At 57.3% G+C, this 17120-nt stretch overlaps 9 protein-coding genes across 9 annotated transcripts; 5 read left to right on the top strand and 4 right to left on the bottom strand.

Annotated features, from left to right (window-relative positions):
* Positions 1-8: 8 nt before the first annotated feature.
* MRET_3308 (beta receptor associated protein 1) lies at positions 9-2459 on the bottom strand (the record flags this gene model as incomplete). The annotated part of the gene is made up of 1 exon (XM_027629935.1): positions 9-2459. One exon carries the CDS (start codon positions 2457-2459, stop codon positions 9-11), a length of 2451 nt encoding a protein of 816 aa, XP_027485381.1.
* Positions 2460-2480: 21 nt separating this feature from the next.
* MRET_3307 (uncharacterized protein) lies at positions 2481-3137 on the bottom strand (the record flags this gene model as incomplete). Its single annotated transcript, XM_027629934.1, has 3 exons — positions 2481-2828; positions 2853-2979; positions 3007-3137. 3 exons carry the CDS (start codon positions 3135-3137, stop codon positions 2481-2483), a joined length of 606 nt encoding a protein of 201 aa, XP_027485387.1.
* A 42-nt stretch (positions 3138-3179) lies between these two features.
* MRET_3306 (peptidyl-prolyl cis-trans isomerase-like 2) lies at positions 3180-4772 on the top strand (the record flags this gene model as incomplete). The annotated part of the gene is made up of 1 exon (XM_027629933.1): positions 3180-4772. The coding sequence occupies one exon, from the start codon at positions 3180-3182 to the stop codon at positions 4770-4772; it is 1593 nt and encodes a 530-aa protein (XP_027485388.1).
* A 71-nt stretch (positions 4773-4843) lies between these two features.
* On the top strand, positions 4844-6805 carry MRET_3305 (peroxin-5; the record flags this gene model as incomplete). Its single annotated transcript, XM_027629932.1, has 1 exon — positions 4844-6805. One exon carries the CDS (start codon positions 4844-4846, stop codon positions 6803-6805), a length of 1962 nt encoding a protein of 653 aa, XP_027485389.1.
* MRET_3304 (exopolyphosphatase) lies at positions 6802-7977 on the bottom strand (the record flags this gene model as incomplete). Its single annotated transcript, XM_027629931.1, has 1 exon — positions 6802-7977. The coding sequence occupies one exon, from the start codon at positions 7975-7977 to the stop codon at positions 6802-6804; it is 1176 nt and encodes a 391-aa protein (XP_027485390.1).
* A 569-nt stretch (positions 7978-8546) lies between these two features.
* Positions 8547-10463, top strand: MRET_3303 (transmembrane component; the record flags this gene model as incomplete). Its single annotated transcript, XM_027629930.1, has 1 exon — positions 8547-10463. The coding sequence occupies one exon, from the start codon at positions 8547-8549 to the stop codon at positions 10461-10463; it is 1917 nt and encodes a 638-aa protein (XP_027485383.1).
* Positions 10464-10600: 137 nt separating this feature from the next.
* MRET_3302 (ATP-dependent RNA helicase DDX56/DBP9) lies at positions 10601-12280 on the top strand (the record flags this gene model as incomplete). The annotated part of the gene is made up of 1 exon (XM_027629929.1): positions 10601-12280. The coding sequence occupies one exon, from the start codon at positions 10601-10603 to the stop codon at positions 12278-12280; it is 1680 nt and encodes a 559-aa protein (XP_027485298.1).
* A 27-nt stretch (positions 12281-12307) lies between these two features.
* Positions 12308-14437, top strand: MRET_3301 (uncharacterized protein; the record flags this gene model as incomplete). Its single annotated transcript, XM_027629928.1, has 1 exon — positions 12308-14437. One exon carries the CDS (start codon positions 12308-12310, stop codon positions 14435-14437), a length of 2130 nt encoding a protein of 709 aa, XP_027485385.1.
* A 1015-nt stretch (positions 14438-15452) lies between these two features.
* On the bottom strand, positions 15453-17046 carry MRET_3300 (protein phosphatase type 1 complex subunit Hex2 Reg1; the record flags this gene model as incomplete). Its single annotated transcript, XM_027629927.1, has 2 exons — positions 15453-15961; positions 15996-17046. 2 exons carry the CDS (start codon positions 17044-17046, stop codon positions 15453-15455), a joined length of 1560 nt encoding a protein of 519 aa, XP_027485386.1.
* Positions 17047-17120: the final 74 nt, after the last annotated feature.

The following is a 17120-nucleotide window of genomic DNA, read 5'->3' as shown; positions in this document are numbered from 1 at the left end:
GGTGGAGGCTATGAAAACGACGGCGGCGGCGGCGGCGCCACATGGCCCCCCTGGGCTCGGACGTGGCGCCACAGGGTATCGGCGGCGTCGAGACGCACCTTGTGCGCGATCGACTTGGTCACGCCAGCGCGGTAGCGCGCATGCGACGACGCGCGCAGGACCTCGACGAGGTACGGCGCAACGGCTCGGACCGGCCACGTAGGCGGCACGTGCGCTAGGACGCGGACGAGGTCGTAGGACGCGGCATGCCGAGCGAGGAGCGCCTGAGCCGGCGCATCGAGGTGCGCGTCGACGTACATGTCCAGGAGCACGTACAAAAGCTGCGCTTGCTGAGCACGCGTCCATGTCCGCGCCGCCTTCGTCGGCACGAGGTGGGTATACGGCCCGCGCGCGATCGATCGCGCGCGCGGCACGGGCCATGGGCTGCCGTGCATGCACAGATCGTCGGCGGCCTCGAAGGCACGCGCACGCACGAGGCACGCCAGCGCGTCGACGAAGCGGTCGTGCTTCGCATGCACGATCGCGTCTTCCAGCGGGTGGCGCGTCGTCTGCGCTAGCAGCGCAGGCGGCCCGTACTCGAGCCACAGGCACGCCTTGTGCACGTCGTCTCGGACGCGCGCCAACACGTCGAGCTGCATCGATACGTCCACGTGCGACGACGCCGTCAGCACGACGCGCTCCATCGTCGCGAGCGCCGCCGGCGTCTCGATCGCACACAGCGCCTGCCACGCCTCGTCGCGGTGCGGCAGGTCGTCCCACGGCAGCGACACCGACGGCACCACGTCGCGACGCACGAGCCACAGCCAGCACACCCACAAGTCCGCCGGCGCCAGGCTCGCCACCTGCTCCAGCACGCCTGGCACATCGTCGTGCAAGCACGCATACTGCGCGGCGTCCGCGTACCGCTGGTGCGCGCGGTACAAGGCCAGCACGAGATCATGGCGGCCCAGCGACTCCGCCACGCCCCGGATCGTCGGCACGTCGCACGACGCCAGCGCCGGCAGCGCCGTGAGCGGCGCATGCGGATCGCGCGCCAGCGCTATTTGCACACGCGCCGTCGAGCCGGCATCCTGCGACGCCAGCACCCACGCCAGCATATCGTCGGCACGTCGGCGCAGCTGCGCGTGCAAATACACGAGCGAGGCATCGTGCTCATCCACGGCCGGCACATAGTTCCACGCGAGATGCTGCGAAATCACCTCGTCGATCGTCGCCGGCAGCCTCGCCCACACACCGGCGGCCGCCTCACACAGGTACGTGCGGTGCCCACCATACAGCGCAGGCCACAGCGTCAGCAGCAAAGCCGGCGGAAAGCGGCGCAGGTACGCCGCCGCACACGCAAAGCGTCCCTCGCGCAGGTGCGACACGCCCAGGTACTGCATCGCCGCCTCGTCGTCCGCGCGCCCCGTGTCTAGGAGCGCAGCGCTGCTGGACATCGGCGACGCCAGCGCACGCAGACCGCGTCGGCCGCCCACCAGCACCGACACGGGCGACCATCCCAGCCATCCGCGCGGCAGCTCGGCCGGGTACACGCGCGACGGCAGCACCTGCGCGCTCGGCACAGGCCGGCGGGGCAGCAGCGCGGGCGATGGCGGCGCCACACGCACCAGGTAGCGGTCATCGACGTCAGCTCGGAGGATCGCGACGCGCCGCAGCGAGACAAGGTCGTGCAGGTGGATGGTATCATTGCGCAGAAGCGCCACGAGGTGCAGCGGACTCGCCACGACCGCCCGCGGATGCGACGGCCACTCGACAAGGCGCGCGGTAGGCTCGCCATCCGCGCGCAAAAAGACGCCCAACGTGCCGTGCTCCGAGTGCGACGTGATCAGGAAGCACGGCATGTCGCCCGGCACAGGCACGATCGCCGGCCTGGTGCGCGCCGAGCCCTCTTGCGTGCTTTGCGAAATCGGCAGGCCAACGGGTGTGCATACGCCCGTCGGGAGGTGGACGAGCGCATACGCCGTCCGTGTCGCGAGGCACACCACGTCGCCGTAGCGGTGCGCAATAAAAGCGTCACGAGGGATAGGCATGTCCTGACGCACAAACCAGCCGGCATCGTCTAGGCCCACGACCCACAGGTTCTGCCGCTTGATGACGCACAGCGACGCACGGCTCGGGTCGCGCTCATCCACAGCGACTTGGACGACGCCGCGGATCGCCGAGTAGGCGCGGTGCACCGACGACATATCTGGGTACGTATAAAATTGCACGGCGTGGTCGCACAGCACAGCGATCGCGCCACAGTCGCGCAGCACGACGATCTTTTCCACGGCTCGGCCCGCGGACGAGACACGCACACGCAGCGTCCACGGCTGCGTGGCGCGCCACCCATACACGAAGCCGTCCGTCGTCCCGACATACACCCTCTCGCCGTCCGTGCTCGCCGTCCGCGCAGCGCAGCTCTCTGACACCGTCGGCGGCAGCACACACGGTGTCAGCGCCTCGAGGACCGTGGACATGCAGAGACAAGGAACACGATTCTATGAGCGCGGCACACCTCCACACACGCGCTGCATCGGACGCAGGACGAGCGAGACGGTCGGCACGACGACTAGCACCATGACGACGATCATGTGGAGCGCCGTCGCGGGCAGGAAGCCAAGGTAAAGCCGCTCGAATACGAGGTCGATGGGTATGGACGCGCGCTCCTCGCCTGCGACGTGCGTTCCTCGCTCGTCCGCATGGGCGTCGGTGGCGGGCGGTATAGGCACGCCCTGCGCTTGGGCCTCGACGCGTGCCAGCGCAAAGGCACAGGGGGCTGTGCCGCGCGCTGTGTGTGTCAGCACCTCATCGGGCGCGTGTATCTCTAGCGAATACGAAGCCGCCACCTAGTGTCAGTGCAGCATACATACAGGCGCTGGCGCAGATAGCCGCAGTTGGTACGAGCCGGGTGCGGGCATGTGCAGTGCTACCCACATGCCCTGCTCGTCGCGACGTAGCTCGAATCGGCGCGGCTCAGAACGCGCCTGCATGACCGGCCTGCGTCAGTGGCGGCCACCCACGTACCATGGCCCTTGTCGCACAAGCTCATTCGTCTCGGGCGCACATAGCGACGGATCCACCCGCACCATCTCGGTGTTCGCCAGCGCGCCGGCGGCCAGCAGGGCCGCGGCGCCGAGCCCCTGGCATCCGCGCATGGTGGAGGACAACCACCGCGGGCGCGGTGGTTGTCCTCCACCATGGGACACGGTGCCAATGACAAGCTGTTCATTACGCCGTCCGAGTACAGCGGCGTATATGGGCAGCATGGCGCCACGAAAGGCGCACAGCGGGAAAAGCCGGTGATCGTGCCGTTCCATATGTGTGCGATCACGTACCAGCCATGGACGCAGCCGGCGTGCCTCGTCCGTGACGGCCTCGTGTGTGACAAGGAGGCCCTCGTCGCGTTTGTGCAGCACTATGGCAAGAGTCCCGCGAGCGGCGAGCCTGCGACGTTGGACGAGATGCTCGACCTGCACATATCGCGCAACGAGCGTGGGCAGTGGTACGACGCTGTCTCGATGCGCGAGTTCACCGATCACAGCCACATGGTCGCGATTCGGCCCTCGGGGCACGTATACCTCTTTGAGACTGTGCAGCAGCTGAATGTCAAGCCGAAAATGATGCGCGATCTCGCGACAGACGTACCCTTCACCAAGAGCGATATCATCACGCTCCAGGATCCGCATGACCTCGGCCGTCGCACGATGCAACAAATGTACCACGTCCAACACCACCTCACGTTGGCGCCGAAGCCTACGTCAGAGGACGTGAATGCCGCTGCGACGGGCAGCACACAATCCCTGCTGGCGCAGCTTCGTCAGCACCGGCAGCCCAAAGAACAGGCACGCGACACACCTCGAGAGGCGCAGGCGGCCCGTACGACGGGCACATCGACCGGCCGCTCAGCCGCGAGCTTTACGTCGTCGAGTCTGACGCCTCGGACACGCACGGAAGAGATCGCCGTCGACGAGGAAGCCGCCATGTTCGAGGCGCTGTCGTCTCGCCAGACCAAGAATGCCGTCGTGCGTCTGCAAACCAACTTTGGCGCGTTGGTACTCGAGCTGTTCGTCCACAAGGCGCCACGCACCTGCTACAATTTTGTGGCACTGTGTCAACGCGGCACCTACCACCATACCACCTTCCACCGCAACGTGCCGGGCTTCATGATCCAAGGCGGCGATCCTACGGGGACAGGGCGCGGCGGCGAGTCGATCTGGGGCCAGCCGTTCGAAGACGAGCTATGCCTTCCCGGCGCGCATCGACACACGAGCCGCGGCATGGTGTCGATGGCCAACAAGGGCGTGAACACGAACGGCTCGCAGTTTTTCATCACGTACCGCGCGACGCCGCATCTCGACGCAAAGCACACAGTGTTTGGCACCCTACTCGGCGAGGACTCTTTCCGCGTGCTGGACGCGCTGGAACGCGTGCCGAATGTGCCGGACACGACGCAGCCCATTCGACCGATCGAGCTGATCGAGGCACAAGTATTCGAAGACCCCTTCGCTACGTACATCGAGCGCCGCGACGCCAAGGCGCGCCGCGAGCATCCAAACGACGAGGAACGAGCGCGTCGTGAGCTCAAGCGCCGCAAGCGCGAAGACGATCGGACCACGTGGCTCGGCACGCGCTTGCCCACCAAGGACGCGTCGTCCACCGATGCACCGCCGTCGATGACGGCGCCCGCGGACGAGCACGGCCTAGCGAGTCTCTCGACCCGCCAGCGCCGCCCAAGTCCGCCGCCTCGCCGCGCACGTCGCAGCGGCTTTGGCGACTTTCAGGGTTGGTAGAGATCACGTGACATGTCCGGCCGGCGAGCGATCGGCGGCGGAGCGTGTGGGGTTGGCCGAGGACGTTCACCATGGCGTTCCAGTCGATGCTGTCGGGCGCCGAGTGCTCGGCATCGCAAAATCACTTGTCGCAGTTCCTGAAACATACGCAGACAGACAGGTCCCTCCAGCAGGATGCCGTGCAGACGCAGCCGGGCATGATGCAGCGCCCTGGATTCCGCACGCGGCCGGGTGGCGTTGGCGGTGGGGCGCAGGACATGGACGCCTTTCTGCGGCAGCCGCCAGCGACGGGCGCGCTGCCCTTCGATATGCATGCCATGCGCTCGGAAATGGAGGCCATGCAAATGCGCGCGCCGCCATCGAGTGCGTGGGCACAGGAGATGCAGCAGCGACCACCGGCGCCGGCGCCAGGCCGGCCGAGTGCGTGGACGGAGCAGTTTCACGCGCAGCGGCCGCCGCCCACGGCGGAGGAAGCAGCGCCGATGCGTCTTGGCATGCATGCAGCGGGACCTGGCCGCTTTGGCGGCGGTGTATACGCGGGACTCGCCAGCTATGCGCCACCAGCCGCGAGGACCACTTTGGAGCCGGCCGCTCCTCGACTCGCGGAGTGGGACGACGCCACGTGGGACGAGCAGTTTCGTCGCATGGAGGCTGAGGCGGCGTCAGCTCCAGCGGCCACCGACAAGGGCAAGCAGCGCGAGACGCAGAACGACGAGGACGCCGAGCTCCATGAGCTGCGAGAGATGCAGGCGCGGCTACGAGATGAAGTGCACGATTCGAATCCCCGTTTCGAAGAGCTGTGGAATACCCTGAAGGACCCGAGCCTGCTGGACAAGTCGGACGAGCTGGCCAAGTGGGAACGAGAGCTAATGGAGGCGGTGGCGAACGAGGATCCACTGGCCTCGACGCATCCAGGCGGCGGCCTGGGCCCGGGTGAGCTGGGTCTGTCGGAAGAAGACGGCCTGGGCGAGGCGGAAGCCAGGCTGCGGCGCGAATGGCTGGGCGACGTGGACGAGGCTGGTTTCCCGAGGCTGGGCACTTACGAGTACGAGGCCCACAATCCGTTTGCGGGGCATGCGACGCCGTATGCGGAGGGCATGCGCTTACTCGAGAACAACGGCAGCTTGACGGAGGCGGCGCGTCTTTTCGAAGTCGCGACGCAGCGCGACGTCGAGAGTCAGCAGGTGTCGGACGAGATTGACCTCTCGCGGGCCGAGCGGTCGCGTGCATGGCAGCGGCTGGGCGAGTGCCATGCTATGAACGAGCATGAAGAAAAGGCGATTCAGGCGCTCGAAGAGGCCGTGCGCATCGACTCGTCGAATCTTGAGGCGCTCATGTCGCTCGCCGTGTCGTACATCAACGAGGGGTATGACCAGGCAGCGAACGTGACGCTGCTCCGGTACTTGGCACGCTCGCATCCGCACCTCGCTCCGTCGCCCGAGTTCCCTGCACTGCCGAACGAGCACACGGATCCCTGGGCACGCGTCAACTACGTGCGCGACCTCTTTCTGCAGGCCGCGCGCAGAGACGCAGCCCGCGGCACCATGTCGCCGGACATCCAGGTGGGACTTGGTCTGCTGTACTACTCGACGTACAGCTATGAGCAGGCGAAAGACTGCTTCCAGGCGGCGCTTGCGTCGCGGCCGAACGACTGCCAGCTGTGGAACCGGCTGGGCGCGACGCTCGCGAACGGCGGCAACTCGGAGCTCGCGACCGATGCATACCACCGCGCCTTGGAACTGCGTCCTTCGTTCACACGCGCCATCTACAACCTGAGCGTGTCGTGCATGAATCTCGGCGCGCACCACGAGGCGGTCGAACACTTGCTCTCCGCGCTGGCACTGCAGCGGTCGCAGTCGATGCCCGACGCACCTGACTCGGCGTCCATGCCTCTGTCACACGCCAAGGAAAGCGAGGGCTTGTGGAATACCCTGCGCAGCACGCTGCTCGTGATGAACCGCGCAGACCTCGTGCCGTCGTGCCGCGTCGGCTCGGATCTCGACGTGTTCCGCCAAGCCGGCTTTGACTTTTAAGGGCATGCAACGTGCTCACATGCCAGCTTCATCGCGGGGACAAACTGCTTCCGCGTCGCACGCAGGTCGTGCTGTGTCCATGCCACGGCATAGCCATCGTGCTCAGGCAGGGCCAGCGGCAGGGCCGTCAAGTCGACGTAGTGCGTCCGGAGCGATGCCAGCGCGTCGGCCAGAGCCTTGGCACTCGGATGCCATGCAAAAAAGAACAGTTCGCGATGCCATGTGCCGTCGCGTTCGTAGCCAGCCAATATCATGAGCACATGCACAGCTTGCTGCCGTGCGTATGTGCGCACCTCGTCCAGAAAGGTCGGCGCTGACACCATCTCACGTAGCGGCTGTGTGACAGACGCCATACCGATGGACCATGCGCCATTCGGGGCGGGGCACGTCATGTGCTTATAGTCGCGACGCAAGTGATCCGACACGGTCAAGTGCGATGTGTCGTTGCGTAGGCGCAACAGCTCGCGGTACAGCGCCGCATCATCATCGCAGGCCACGAAAGGAGCGAGGTGTTGCTGTGCAGCTCGGTCTATCGCATGGAACTTGCCCGCCTTTTCGTCCCAACACAGGGTATCGAGCAGCATGGCACCGTACAGCAGTCGAGCCACGGGCCCAGGCATATGAGATGGGCGGAAGTGCGTCACAAGGACACTAGCACAAGAGCCAGCGTCATGAGGCTCGCATACGACGCGGACACGGGCCTCTGGATGAGCGTGCTCATCCACATGGTGATCCCATATCGCATCGATCGTCGCAGACTCAAACGCCTTCGTCGCCCGATTATGATCCACCAGCACGACATGCATACCGCGATGCATGTCGGGTACATCATCCAGACAGCACACCTTATCCATATCGATACCGCACTGCTCAAGGTACGCGACATTCTCCCGGCGCAGGCGCAAGTCACATCGACGCGCCTGGATCACCGGGATCCACTCGTGCCGCATGTCAAAGTACGCGTAAGCAATCGCACATGCCACGCTGTCCAAATCCGCCGCCTCATTGCCTACAACAAAATGCGTGGCGCTTGACGCATTCGACGCCTGACGCGTCGCCCAGAACCTGTCCCATGTCATGCTCAAAGGAGACACGTGTCGGGGCCAGCGGCGAGGAGTGGAGGTGTTGAAAAGGCAGGTCGAAGGGGGCGTCATCCATCCTAGGCGTGCCATTCTACCGTAGGCCTGTCCATCCGCTGCAGCATGTTGGTTACGGTATGAGCCCACGCATGAGGTGACTCGCTCCCTCGTCTCTTAAGCGTGTTGTCAGCGGCCACCTCAGACTCAGAAGACATTCAAGAGAGCGGTGGGCACCCTTAGGGTCCCTCCTCGGCGCACCCACCAGGAGGAACGTGTCGGCCCCTTACCACAGAGCATCACGTGCATTCTCGGACACTTTTCTTCTTGGCTTCTCCTAAGGGGCGCGGCCCGGACGACCCTTATCTATGCATATGGGTCCGCATGCCCCATGGAATGGCACGCGGCCCCTTCTCGGACCATTACATCACGACGGATGCCGCGCACATGCCGGGCGTCCATAAGCCTCCCTGCCTCCCAGGCACCGCATCCGCCTGGCGCCCGGTCCTTCATATGACTAAACGTTAATGGTAGTCATGCCCCTACCTCAAAGTGTCGGAACCTTTTTTTTTTGAGAAAAAACACTCCGACGCATCAAGGCGCAAGCGCCTCGTTAATAAAGAAGCAGAGGGCGAGAGCCAACCCGATGTCCTTGCTCCATACCCATGGCGGATCTTTCCCCCGATACCTTTCACGAGCTACATAGTCACTCGGACGATCCAAGATGGTTCCAGCCATCAGAAGAGGAAAAGAACCTCCCTGATACCCTCGACCCTTGGTCCGAGCAAGTGAGGCATGCCAAGTACATGTCGTACTTGTTCTGCGCCTTGGTGATCGTCGGTGCGTTGATCCACGGACTTCGTCTGGCACGCCAGGTGTATCCACGCGTCGGTCTGTTCGTCAACAAAATACCAGGTGTCACATTCCTAGCGGCCGTCTGCCGTGGTGTGGGCTACTACAAGTTTCGCTGGGGCAAGTGGCAGTCACCTCCGGGCCAGTACTTGGTCATTAGTGCAGCCTTTATCATCGGAGTAGTCGTGTGGGCTTTTGCCTTGACACCGCACTACTTTCCTCATAACGAAGACGGCTCACCACCATTGGCGATCCGAACTGGCATGATGGCTATTGGCATGATACCATTCATTTTTGCCATGGCCCTCAAGTTTAATCCCATTTCACTATTGACAGGGATCCCGCACTCGCACATGTTATTCTACCATCAAGTGGCAGCCATTGTGCTCTTGTTTCTCTCGATCGTGCATACAGTGCCTTTTGTTTGGCAAGCGTTACGCGAAGAAGGATACGAGCGACTCAAGTACATTTGGTCTGACTCGTACTCGATCTACTGGTCCGGCACCGTGGCGATATTCTTCTTACTTTGGATCGTCATTTCGAGTCTCGGCATCTTTCGATGGTTGAGCTACGAGTTTTTCGTGGTACAACATGTCATTTCGTTCACGATTATGATGGCGTGTCTTTTCGTCCACGTTCAAGATCTTCTTAACGCGCATGTCTGGCTATGGGCTACGGTGGGTATTTGGATCTTTTCAATTTTAAGTCGCTCTTTGATGGTGTTGTTCTCCACGGAATTTTTCACCAGCGGTCGCTCAGAAGTCGAGGTGTCTGCCTCGGTCGGACACTCGCATGCTGTGGTGCAGGAAGAGCCTGCCAAGTTCATTCGCATGAGCTTTGTGACACCGCTGCGCTGGCGTCCAGGACAACATGTGTTTGTCCGCTTTCCTGGAATGGCTGCTACGCAGGCGCATCCATTTACATGTCTGTCGCTTCCGAGCTATTCGCCCCACTTGCCCAACAAACTCGTGCTACTGGCGCGTGTGCGCAAAGGCATCACACGTCACATTCACAACTACATAATGAAGCATGGTGTGGATGAGACCAAATACAAAGACGACGAAATGTCAAGAGTCGTGTCGGAAAGCAGTTCAAATGATGTGAAAAAACCCATCTCTGATCGCACGCTATATGGAACCGAGAAAGACGTGTCGGATATCCGCTCAATGAGTTTGATAACGGCCTTAGATGGTCCTTATGGATATACATACAGCCTGGATATCTATCAACACTCCGTGCTGTTTGCCGCCGGATCGGGCATCACGTTCTGTTTGCCCCAGGTGACAGACCTTGTGCGCCGCGCCGCGCTCGGCAAGACAAGGTGTCTTACCAAAAGTGTGCGCCTTTTATGGTGCATTCGAACGTACGACATTATCCATTGGGTTCGTTCAGAACTGCTGGAATTGGCATTATTAGCAGAGAAAGTGCCCTTTGATGTGGTGGTGGAACTGTACGTGACGCGCGAACTCAACGAGCACGTTGATCCTGATTTTGGAAAGCTCATGAGGGTATACTTCGGTCAGCGTCCAGACATAAAGACAGTGATCGGAACGGAGGCTCAGCATGCCATAAAGTGCGAGTCACAGAGCCTGTCCGTATCTCTGTGTGGTCCGAGCTCGTTTTCCAGCGAGGTGGCACGTGCTGCATCCGCGCTGAATTGGAGCATAGCTTTTGGCCGATCAGGATCTTTGCGTGACGTGCACCTCATATCAGAATCATACAAAATGTAACATGAAATAGGAATCAATAGGAGAGGCAACCAATGATAGGACGATGCACGGCATACTTGTACCAAGTATCCACGAAGTAGTACGATGTGGAGGCCAAAAAGTTGACTTTTGCTTCCGTCAATTTTTTTCTGCTGACCATGCCATCCGATTCAGGATCAGGCGGTTTCCAGGCGTATGCGCATCTTTTAGACGCGCGAATTCTGCGTGCCTTGGCGGATAATAAGTTTGGCACACCGACACCTGTTCAAAGGGAATCCTTGCAATATAGTTTGGGTGGTGCTGCGCGCGATATCCTAGCTCGGGCTCGGACAGGCAGTGGTAAAACACTGGCGTATGGGCTTCCAATCTTGCAAAAGATTGTAGCAACAAAGCAAGGTATCCCGAGATCAAGCACAGAATACTCCGCCACACGTGCATTGGTTCTCGTACCCTCTCGTGAGCTTGCCGAGCAGGCGACACGACAACTCAACGATGTACTGACATACTGTAAGGATATGGTCCGAGTGGCAAACCTTGCTCGACCTGTCAAGTCATCCGTCCAAAAGCTGCTTCTTTCAGAGAGGCCTGATGTAGTGGTGGCTACACCATCGCGCGCACTTGCTAGCATGCAAGCTGGAGATCTGGTCGTGCGCGACTCGTTGCAATCGCTCGTCATAGACGAGACAGATCTGGTACTTTCATATGGCTATGGCACTGATGTGAAGACGATTTTACAGGAAGGATTTCTCTCTCGCACTCACCAAACATTTCTCATGAGTGCAACGCTTGACGATGACACTGAGGCACTCCGTGAACTTATGCTCAAGGATCCCGTTGTTCTGCGTCTTGAGAATGACACGTCCCTCGCCGAAAATTTGTCGCAATACTATGTCGAAACATCGGAAGACGAAAAGTTTCTACTAGTGTACGTGATGCTCAAGCTGCGCCTCATTCGTGGCAAGTGTCTCTTATTTGTGAATGATATCGACAGGTGCTATCGACTAAAGCTATTCCTCGAGCAATTCGGGCTTCGTACCTGTGTATTGAACGAAGAGTTGCCCGTCAACAGCCGCTTCCATATTGTGGAAGAGTTTAACAAGGGCAAGTACGACTATATCATTGCGACAGATGCGAATGCAGCACCAGAATCGAAGAAAACAACATCATCTCAACGGGGCAAGGAGTTCAACGTGTCGCGTGGTATTGATTTTGTGGCAGTCGCTTGTGTTATCAACTTTGATTTGCCCACGTCGACGCGCGCTTATACCCACCGCATCGGTCGCACCGCACGCGCAGGTAACACTGGTACGGCGCTGAGTTTTGTCGTGCCAAGGCGTGAATTTGGCAAGAAGAAGGCTTTGTGCTGTCCCTCGTGCAAGCACGACGAACAAATGTGGGAACAAATCGTGGAAGATCAAAAAAGCAGTGGCATGCAGATCCATCCATGGACTTACGACCGCACTCAAGTCGAAGCATTTCGCTACAGAATGGAGGATGCACTGCGTAGTGTCACCAAAGCCGCCATCAAGGAAGCGCGTATACAAGAAATCAAGCAAGAGATTCTTAACAGTGAGGCACTGAAAGCCCACTTTGAAGAGAATCCTCGTGACTTGGAGTATCTTCGTCATGACCGTGCGCTGCATCCTGCGCGTGTCCAAGCGCACATGAAACATATCCCATCTTACTTGCGCCCGCGCATCGCTTCGCTTCCAGGCACAGCGCAGTCTCATGTCGGGTATGTACCCAAGAACCGGCCTAAAGTGCCTCAACGTGGGAAAAAGAACACGCCCCGAGGCAAGAGCAAGAAGAAGAGTGATCCCCTCAAGTCGTTTACATAGTGGAGGTAACTGTGCAAGGTTCATTCTATGCGACGAGCGTCGTCTGCGACCGATGCCATGCAAACCTGCGAGCGGGAATGGCATCTGCTGCAGTCTTATATATCATACCATGATATACGCGCACAGCATGGATTGGATGATATAGCTGCTAGTATGCGCCGCTTGTGTGAGACGATTATACATGACGAGGCACAGGCGCCGTCCCATGCATTGGGAACATGCTCCGCCTACCTTGTGGAGAACAACATCCTCAATGACCTTGTAAGTCTCTGTCTTCCTGATGAACCTCTTGGTATTCTTAATGAATTCTTACGTATGTGCACGACTCTGGTCCTACATATTCATGTGCCATGGTTTCTTGCCAACGAAGGCGTTGCACATGCATTGCTACAGCTCTTACGATCTTGTAATAAGAAACAGCAAAAACCACCAGATCTTGTCGAGCTTGTGTATGCGTTGTGTGCTCGAATACATCAGCAGCCAGATACTCTGCGCGTGCTTGTGCAGCTGGGGGCACAACTTCCGAAAGAAAGACCGGCCGATCGGTTTCCGCTCATGACGTGCATTGTAAGGCATATCACAATGAATGGCCCCCCTGGCCGGCATATGCGCACATCGCTTGTATGGGTCATGCATGCGCTACTCACATTGGGTACCAATCACGGGGCTGCGTGGCCGGCCTTGTATTTTGATCAAGCCACTTGCTTTGATTTGGCCAAATCTCTCAATGAGGTTGTGGCGCATGCATTCAATCATTTGCCACAACATCTAGATGCGTCAGGGCCAAGGTCACAAGAAACATGGGTCTATGACCGTTTCGATAAAAATGTCCAATGGTACGCGTCGACAGTCGACATTCCGTGTCTTGGAACCTTTATTGACCTACTGTGGCTGATACAAAATTTATGGCGGTTGGGACACGCGGCCAAAGATGGTCTTATCGGTGATCAAGTCGATCAGCTTTTGACCGAAATGACCGATCAGTTCAAGTTGCGCTTTGTCGAGGCATGCCTAGAGCCTGCCATACATGCATCCCTAGAAGAGGCACCGAATGAAGTATCACTGTATGCCATGTTATGTTACTTGGATGTACTTCTGAGTATTATGGAGCCATGCACGCCTCTGTCACGATGTATTTCATTATACAGCAGAAGCATGTTTGATTTGGTAACCAAAGGACTACAGAGCCCACCGCCGACTGTTTTCTGTGCGTTGCAAATGTCCAAAACCTTGTCTCGTTGGATACTTTGGCACGATACTACACTCGGCACAAGTATGCGCACTCATCACACCAGTATGGCATTCCCACTAATCGCCATGGCGGAGACGTGTCAAACGCCCAGGTTCCGAGCCGCATTTTCGCACAGGTTCCTTCAGCATCTCTTGACGGTGGAACAAGCGATGCGTGACGATCCAGTATACCATGACATTCCGAGCCTATTTCATCAACAGCACCTGGTCTACAAACCAATCGATATCATACAACAATCAGCCTTACCTTCCGAGCACTCTCTCAGGCCTCTTACATACAAGCTGCGTCATTTTTTCTCATCTTCCTTTGAGGAAAATTTGGCTGTAATTGAGACATTGGGTACGCTGTGTCGCTCACCACTGCTGCGTCTCAAGGGTCTGATTGAGGGCGGGCACGAAGAGATGGACGAAGATACTCTACCTATTATCACGTTTCTACTGTACACGCTCTATCTCCAGTCGCGCTCGTTGCGCAAACAAATACCCGAGTTTGACTTGTACCTGGAACACCGCAAAATTGAGTGTCTCGGTCATCCTCTACAGGAGCCTTTGTATGATGAAGATCACAGCGCATGTCCGCTATTCCATACAAAATCTCCAGAGCAAGGCATCATGATACTCCAAAATATGTTTGAAAGTGGTCAATGGATACCCAACACCAATCTTCGAACAGAAAATCCATCATACATCCTTGATGGCGTCTCTATGGAAAAGGCATGGTCCACCATGGTGCCAGTCTGTCCATGCGATGCACCTACCAGAGGGCCTTGGTCCGATGATACAATCTATGAACCTATCGACGTATCGCTGCTACATGTGCTAGATAACTCAATTGTTCTCGAAGAGGCATGTTTGGAAATGGCATGTATCCTGCTTCTTCGTGATGCATGGGGTATTCCATCGTAGGGGAAGGCTACTTCGTTTCTGGTGCATGACGTCATGGCAACGCGTCGCAAGACACCGTGCCCTCCAATTGGTCTAGGGACCGATTTGGAGCGTGCATAAGTCTAACGATATTTTTGTATTGGCTATGGTACAGTGGTACGCCGTGGACCATACATGCCTGGAGTGCTATGTGCTCATTTCAGGCCATGCATCGTTCTTTGCTCGTACTTCTCTGCAAAGACGGATACGCCGATAATTCAAGCTCTCGCGGGATGTTTCTGCAACTGCGTAGGCCAACGCCGAGTATTGTGCACCTCCAGAGTTTATCTTTGACCGTCTTTACAACGCATCGCCCATGATATCCACCCAGTGAACATGCACGATCTGGACTCAGTCGGCGCGAATTGACCTAGTTCCTTGATACTCCTTGTGCAATTTGTCCACCTCCATTACTACGTAAAATCGAGAGCTTTGCGAATGTTCGGTCTCATCAATTGACACAGGGATTGGTTTAAGAATCCAAAATCAGACTACTTGTGCGAAGATTTTGAGCCCAAATGTATATGAGGTAAACTTTTTTTCAGCGTTGAAACTTCTCGCATCAAAAAGCTACGGTGCTTCATGTTAGATTTCTGTATATTACCTTGGTCATGGCTAATGGCTGTATCATGATGTTTCATGGATTGTTCTTAGTTCACGTCTTATTGAGAGGATAGACAACGGCAGGCTATTACTCATTTTAATGGTCAGCAAGAAGAATCTCATGTTACACTTTGCAGGCATTCCCTACCTGCATTGGATGGCACCCGTGAAAAACAATCGTGTTTCAGATACATTTTGCTCGATTTGTGCACGAAACACTTTATAACCTCGTGCGCCTTCCTTCACTAAGAATAGTCTACAAGAAAGTTCCGAGGTGGCACTTGAATCGGTTCGTTCCCTAGTGAGCAGTCGATTTAATATGTTCTATTAGAAAGCATGTGGATCATGAATAGTTGCGATTAGGATTGCAAAAGGACTTTCGTTATGCGAAGTATTAGTGTGATTCATACCACGAGCGACCCATGCGCCCGGGCGAGCCTATAATGACACCAAATAAGTCGCGGGCCGTGTTAATGATTTCGACAGCACTCGCAATAAGACCTCCCTCATGCTCTTCGACGTAGTCCTCAGAAAGTGGCACAGGAGGGAAGTAGGAGGAGGGTGCGACAACAGCACCAGTGTTTCGATGACCCTGACTGTTGCGCTGTATTGCTCCATGACCACTGCCGTGAAACGTTGAGGGGCTGATGGGAGAATTTAGTGGCGTAGGTCCAACGAAAATAGGGGGCGGACGAATGGCGTCCTCATTATCGGTATGTGGAATAGGACCATTGGTATCGTTGAGTGTAAGATGTGGTAATTGATCATCAAGTTTCATCGTAAGTGGTTTTGCAGGGTCAGAGCTGTCGATGGAGGGTATCATGCTGGAACTTGGATGGGGTGGATCATGGGGATCGCCACGAGCTCTTGTGGTCGAAGGAGCTGTGGAAATTTGTGCCGTGTCTGTAATTAGTACACCGGTGCTAAGGAGTCGTACCTTGTTGGCCAGAGCTTCCGAGCAAGGCTAAAAACGTGGGGTTGTCGTCTTCATTGTCGTCAACGTCGTAGTCGTAGTATTCATACCCATCGTCCTGATCAATATCAAGTTCATGCGAGCCAGGGATGGGGTCAATGACAGAGTAGCGAGCATCCAACTCGCTGGTGTGCCGGCCGTACATGTCATCATCTTCATCAGATACTTCTGAGTCAGTAGAAGTCATGCATTCATGGCCCATCTTTAGGTAGGTCGGTGGCATCATGGCGATGGTGATATGCCGATCAGACCGCTTGGTTAACGGCATGTTCTGACCTGAGTAGCGGTGCTGCTGCGTCTGATCCTCATACTCATCTTCAGAATCAGAGCTCTCGCTTTCAGGGTACGATACTCCGATGGACTCGTCGTCTAGAGCGATGCATTGTGATACGAGGGTATTGAAGCTGATGTGACGTTTTCTCCGGGTTGAAGGGAGCGTATGATCATGCCCCAGGCTACCCATCTTGAGGGCCTTTTTGCGCGGGTGCTGCCCCTTTGTAGATGCACCCGGTAAAGATGGCTGAAACTTGGTCTGTGCTGATGCCTGATTCGAGGCTTTAGGGTGCGATGCATTGAGTGGCGTTTGGAGAATATCGGTGAGCGTTCGATGCTTCAGGATAGGCTTTCTTTCCGAAGAAGAGACATCAATACCAAGTCTCTCAGCCGTAGATGCAACTTTGGGGGGTGGTGTGGCTTGGGCCTCGCCATGCAGAGGTCCATAGAGCCATGTCACATCGCTTTCCTTCAGCCAGTTGAGTGTTTGAGGGCTCACGGTCTTCAGCTTACCACGATGTTTGGCCCATGTCCGCCAGCTTGCATTTTCGAGACGCACACCGTTTGCGATTTCGTTTTTGCGCTTGGTCATGGCCTTCCAGCTATTCCATACGTCTTCATCCTTCCAGTCATGGCTCAGATAGTCCACACAGACCTTAGGGGTGATGCTCTCAATCTGTGTGTCATCTGGCGCCGGATTTTCGGTAGATACAGTTGGATACGGTGCTGGAGCTGAGAGCATATCCGCACGCTGGCGCGCAAGGTCTTGCCCTGCACGATTGTCACACACCAGTTGAATCCCTCGCAGTAATAAAA

This window comes from Malassezia restricta, chromosome V, assembly GCF_003290485.1.
Source record: "Malassezia restricta chromosome V, complete sequence".
NCBI classification, from domain to species: domain Eukaryota; kingdom Fungi; phylum Basidiomycota; class Malasseziomycetes; order Malasseziales; family Malasseziaceae; genus Malassezia; species Malassezia restricta.
Note: the sequence above shows the minus strand (reverse complement) of the source record. Positions and strands in the feature narration are given on the sequence as shown.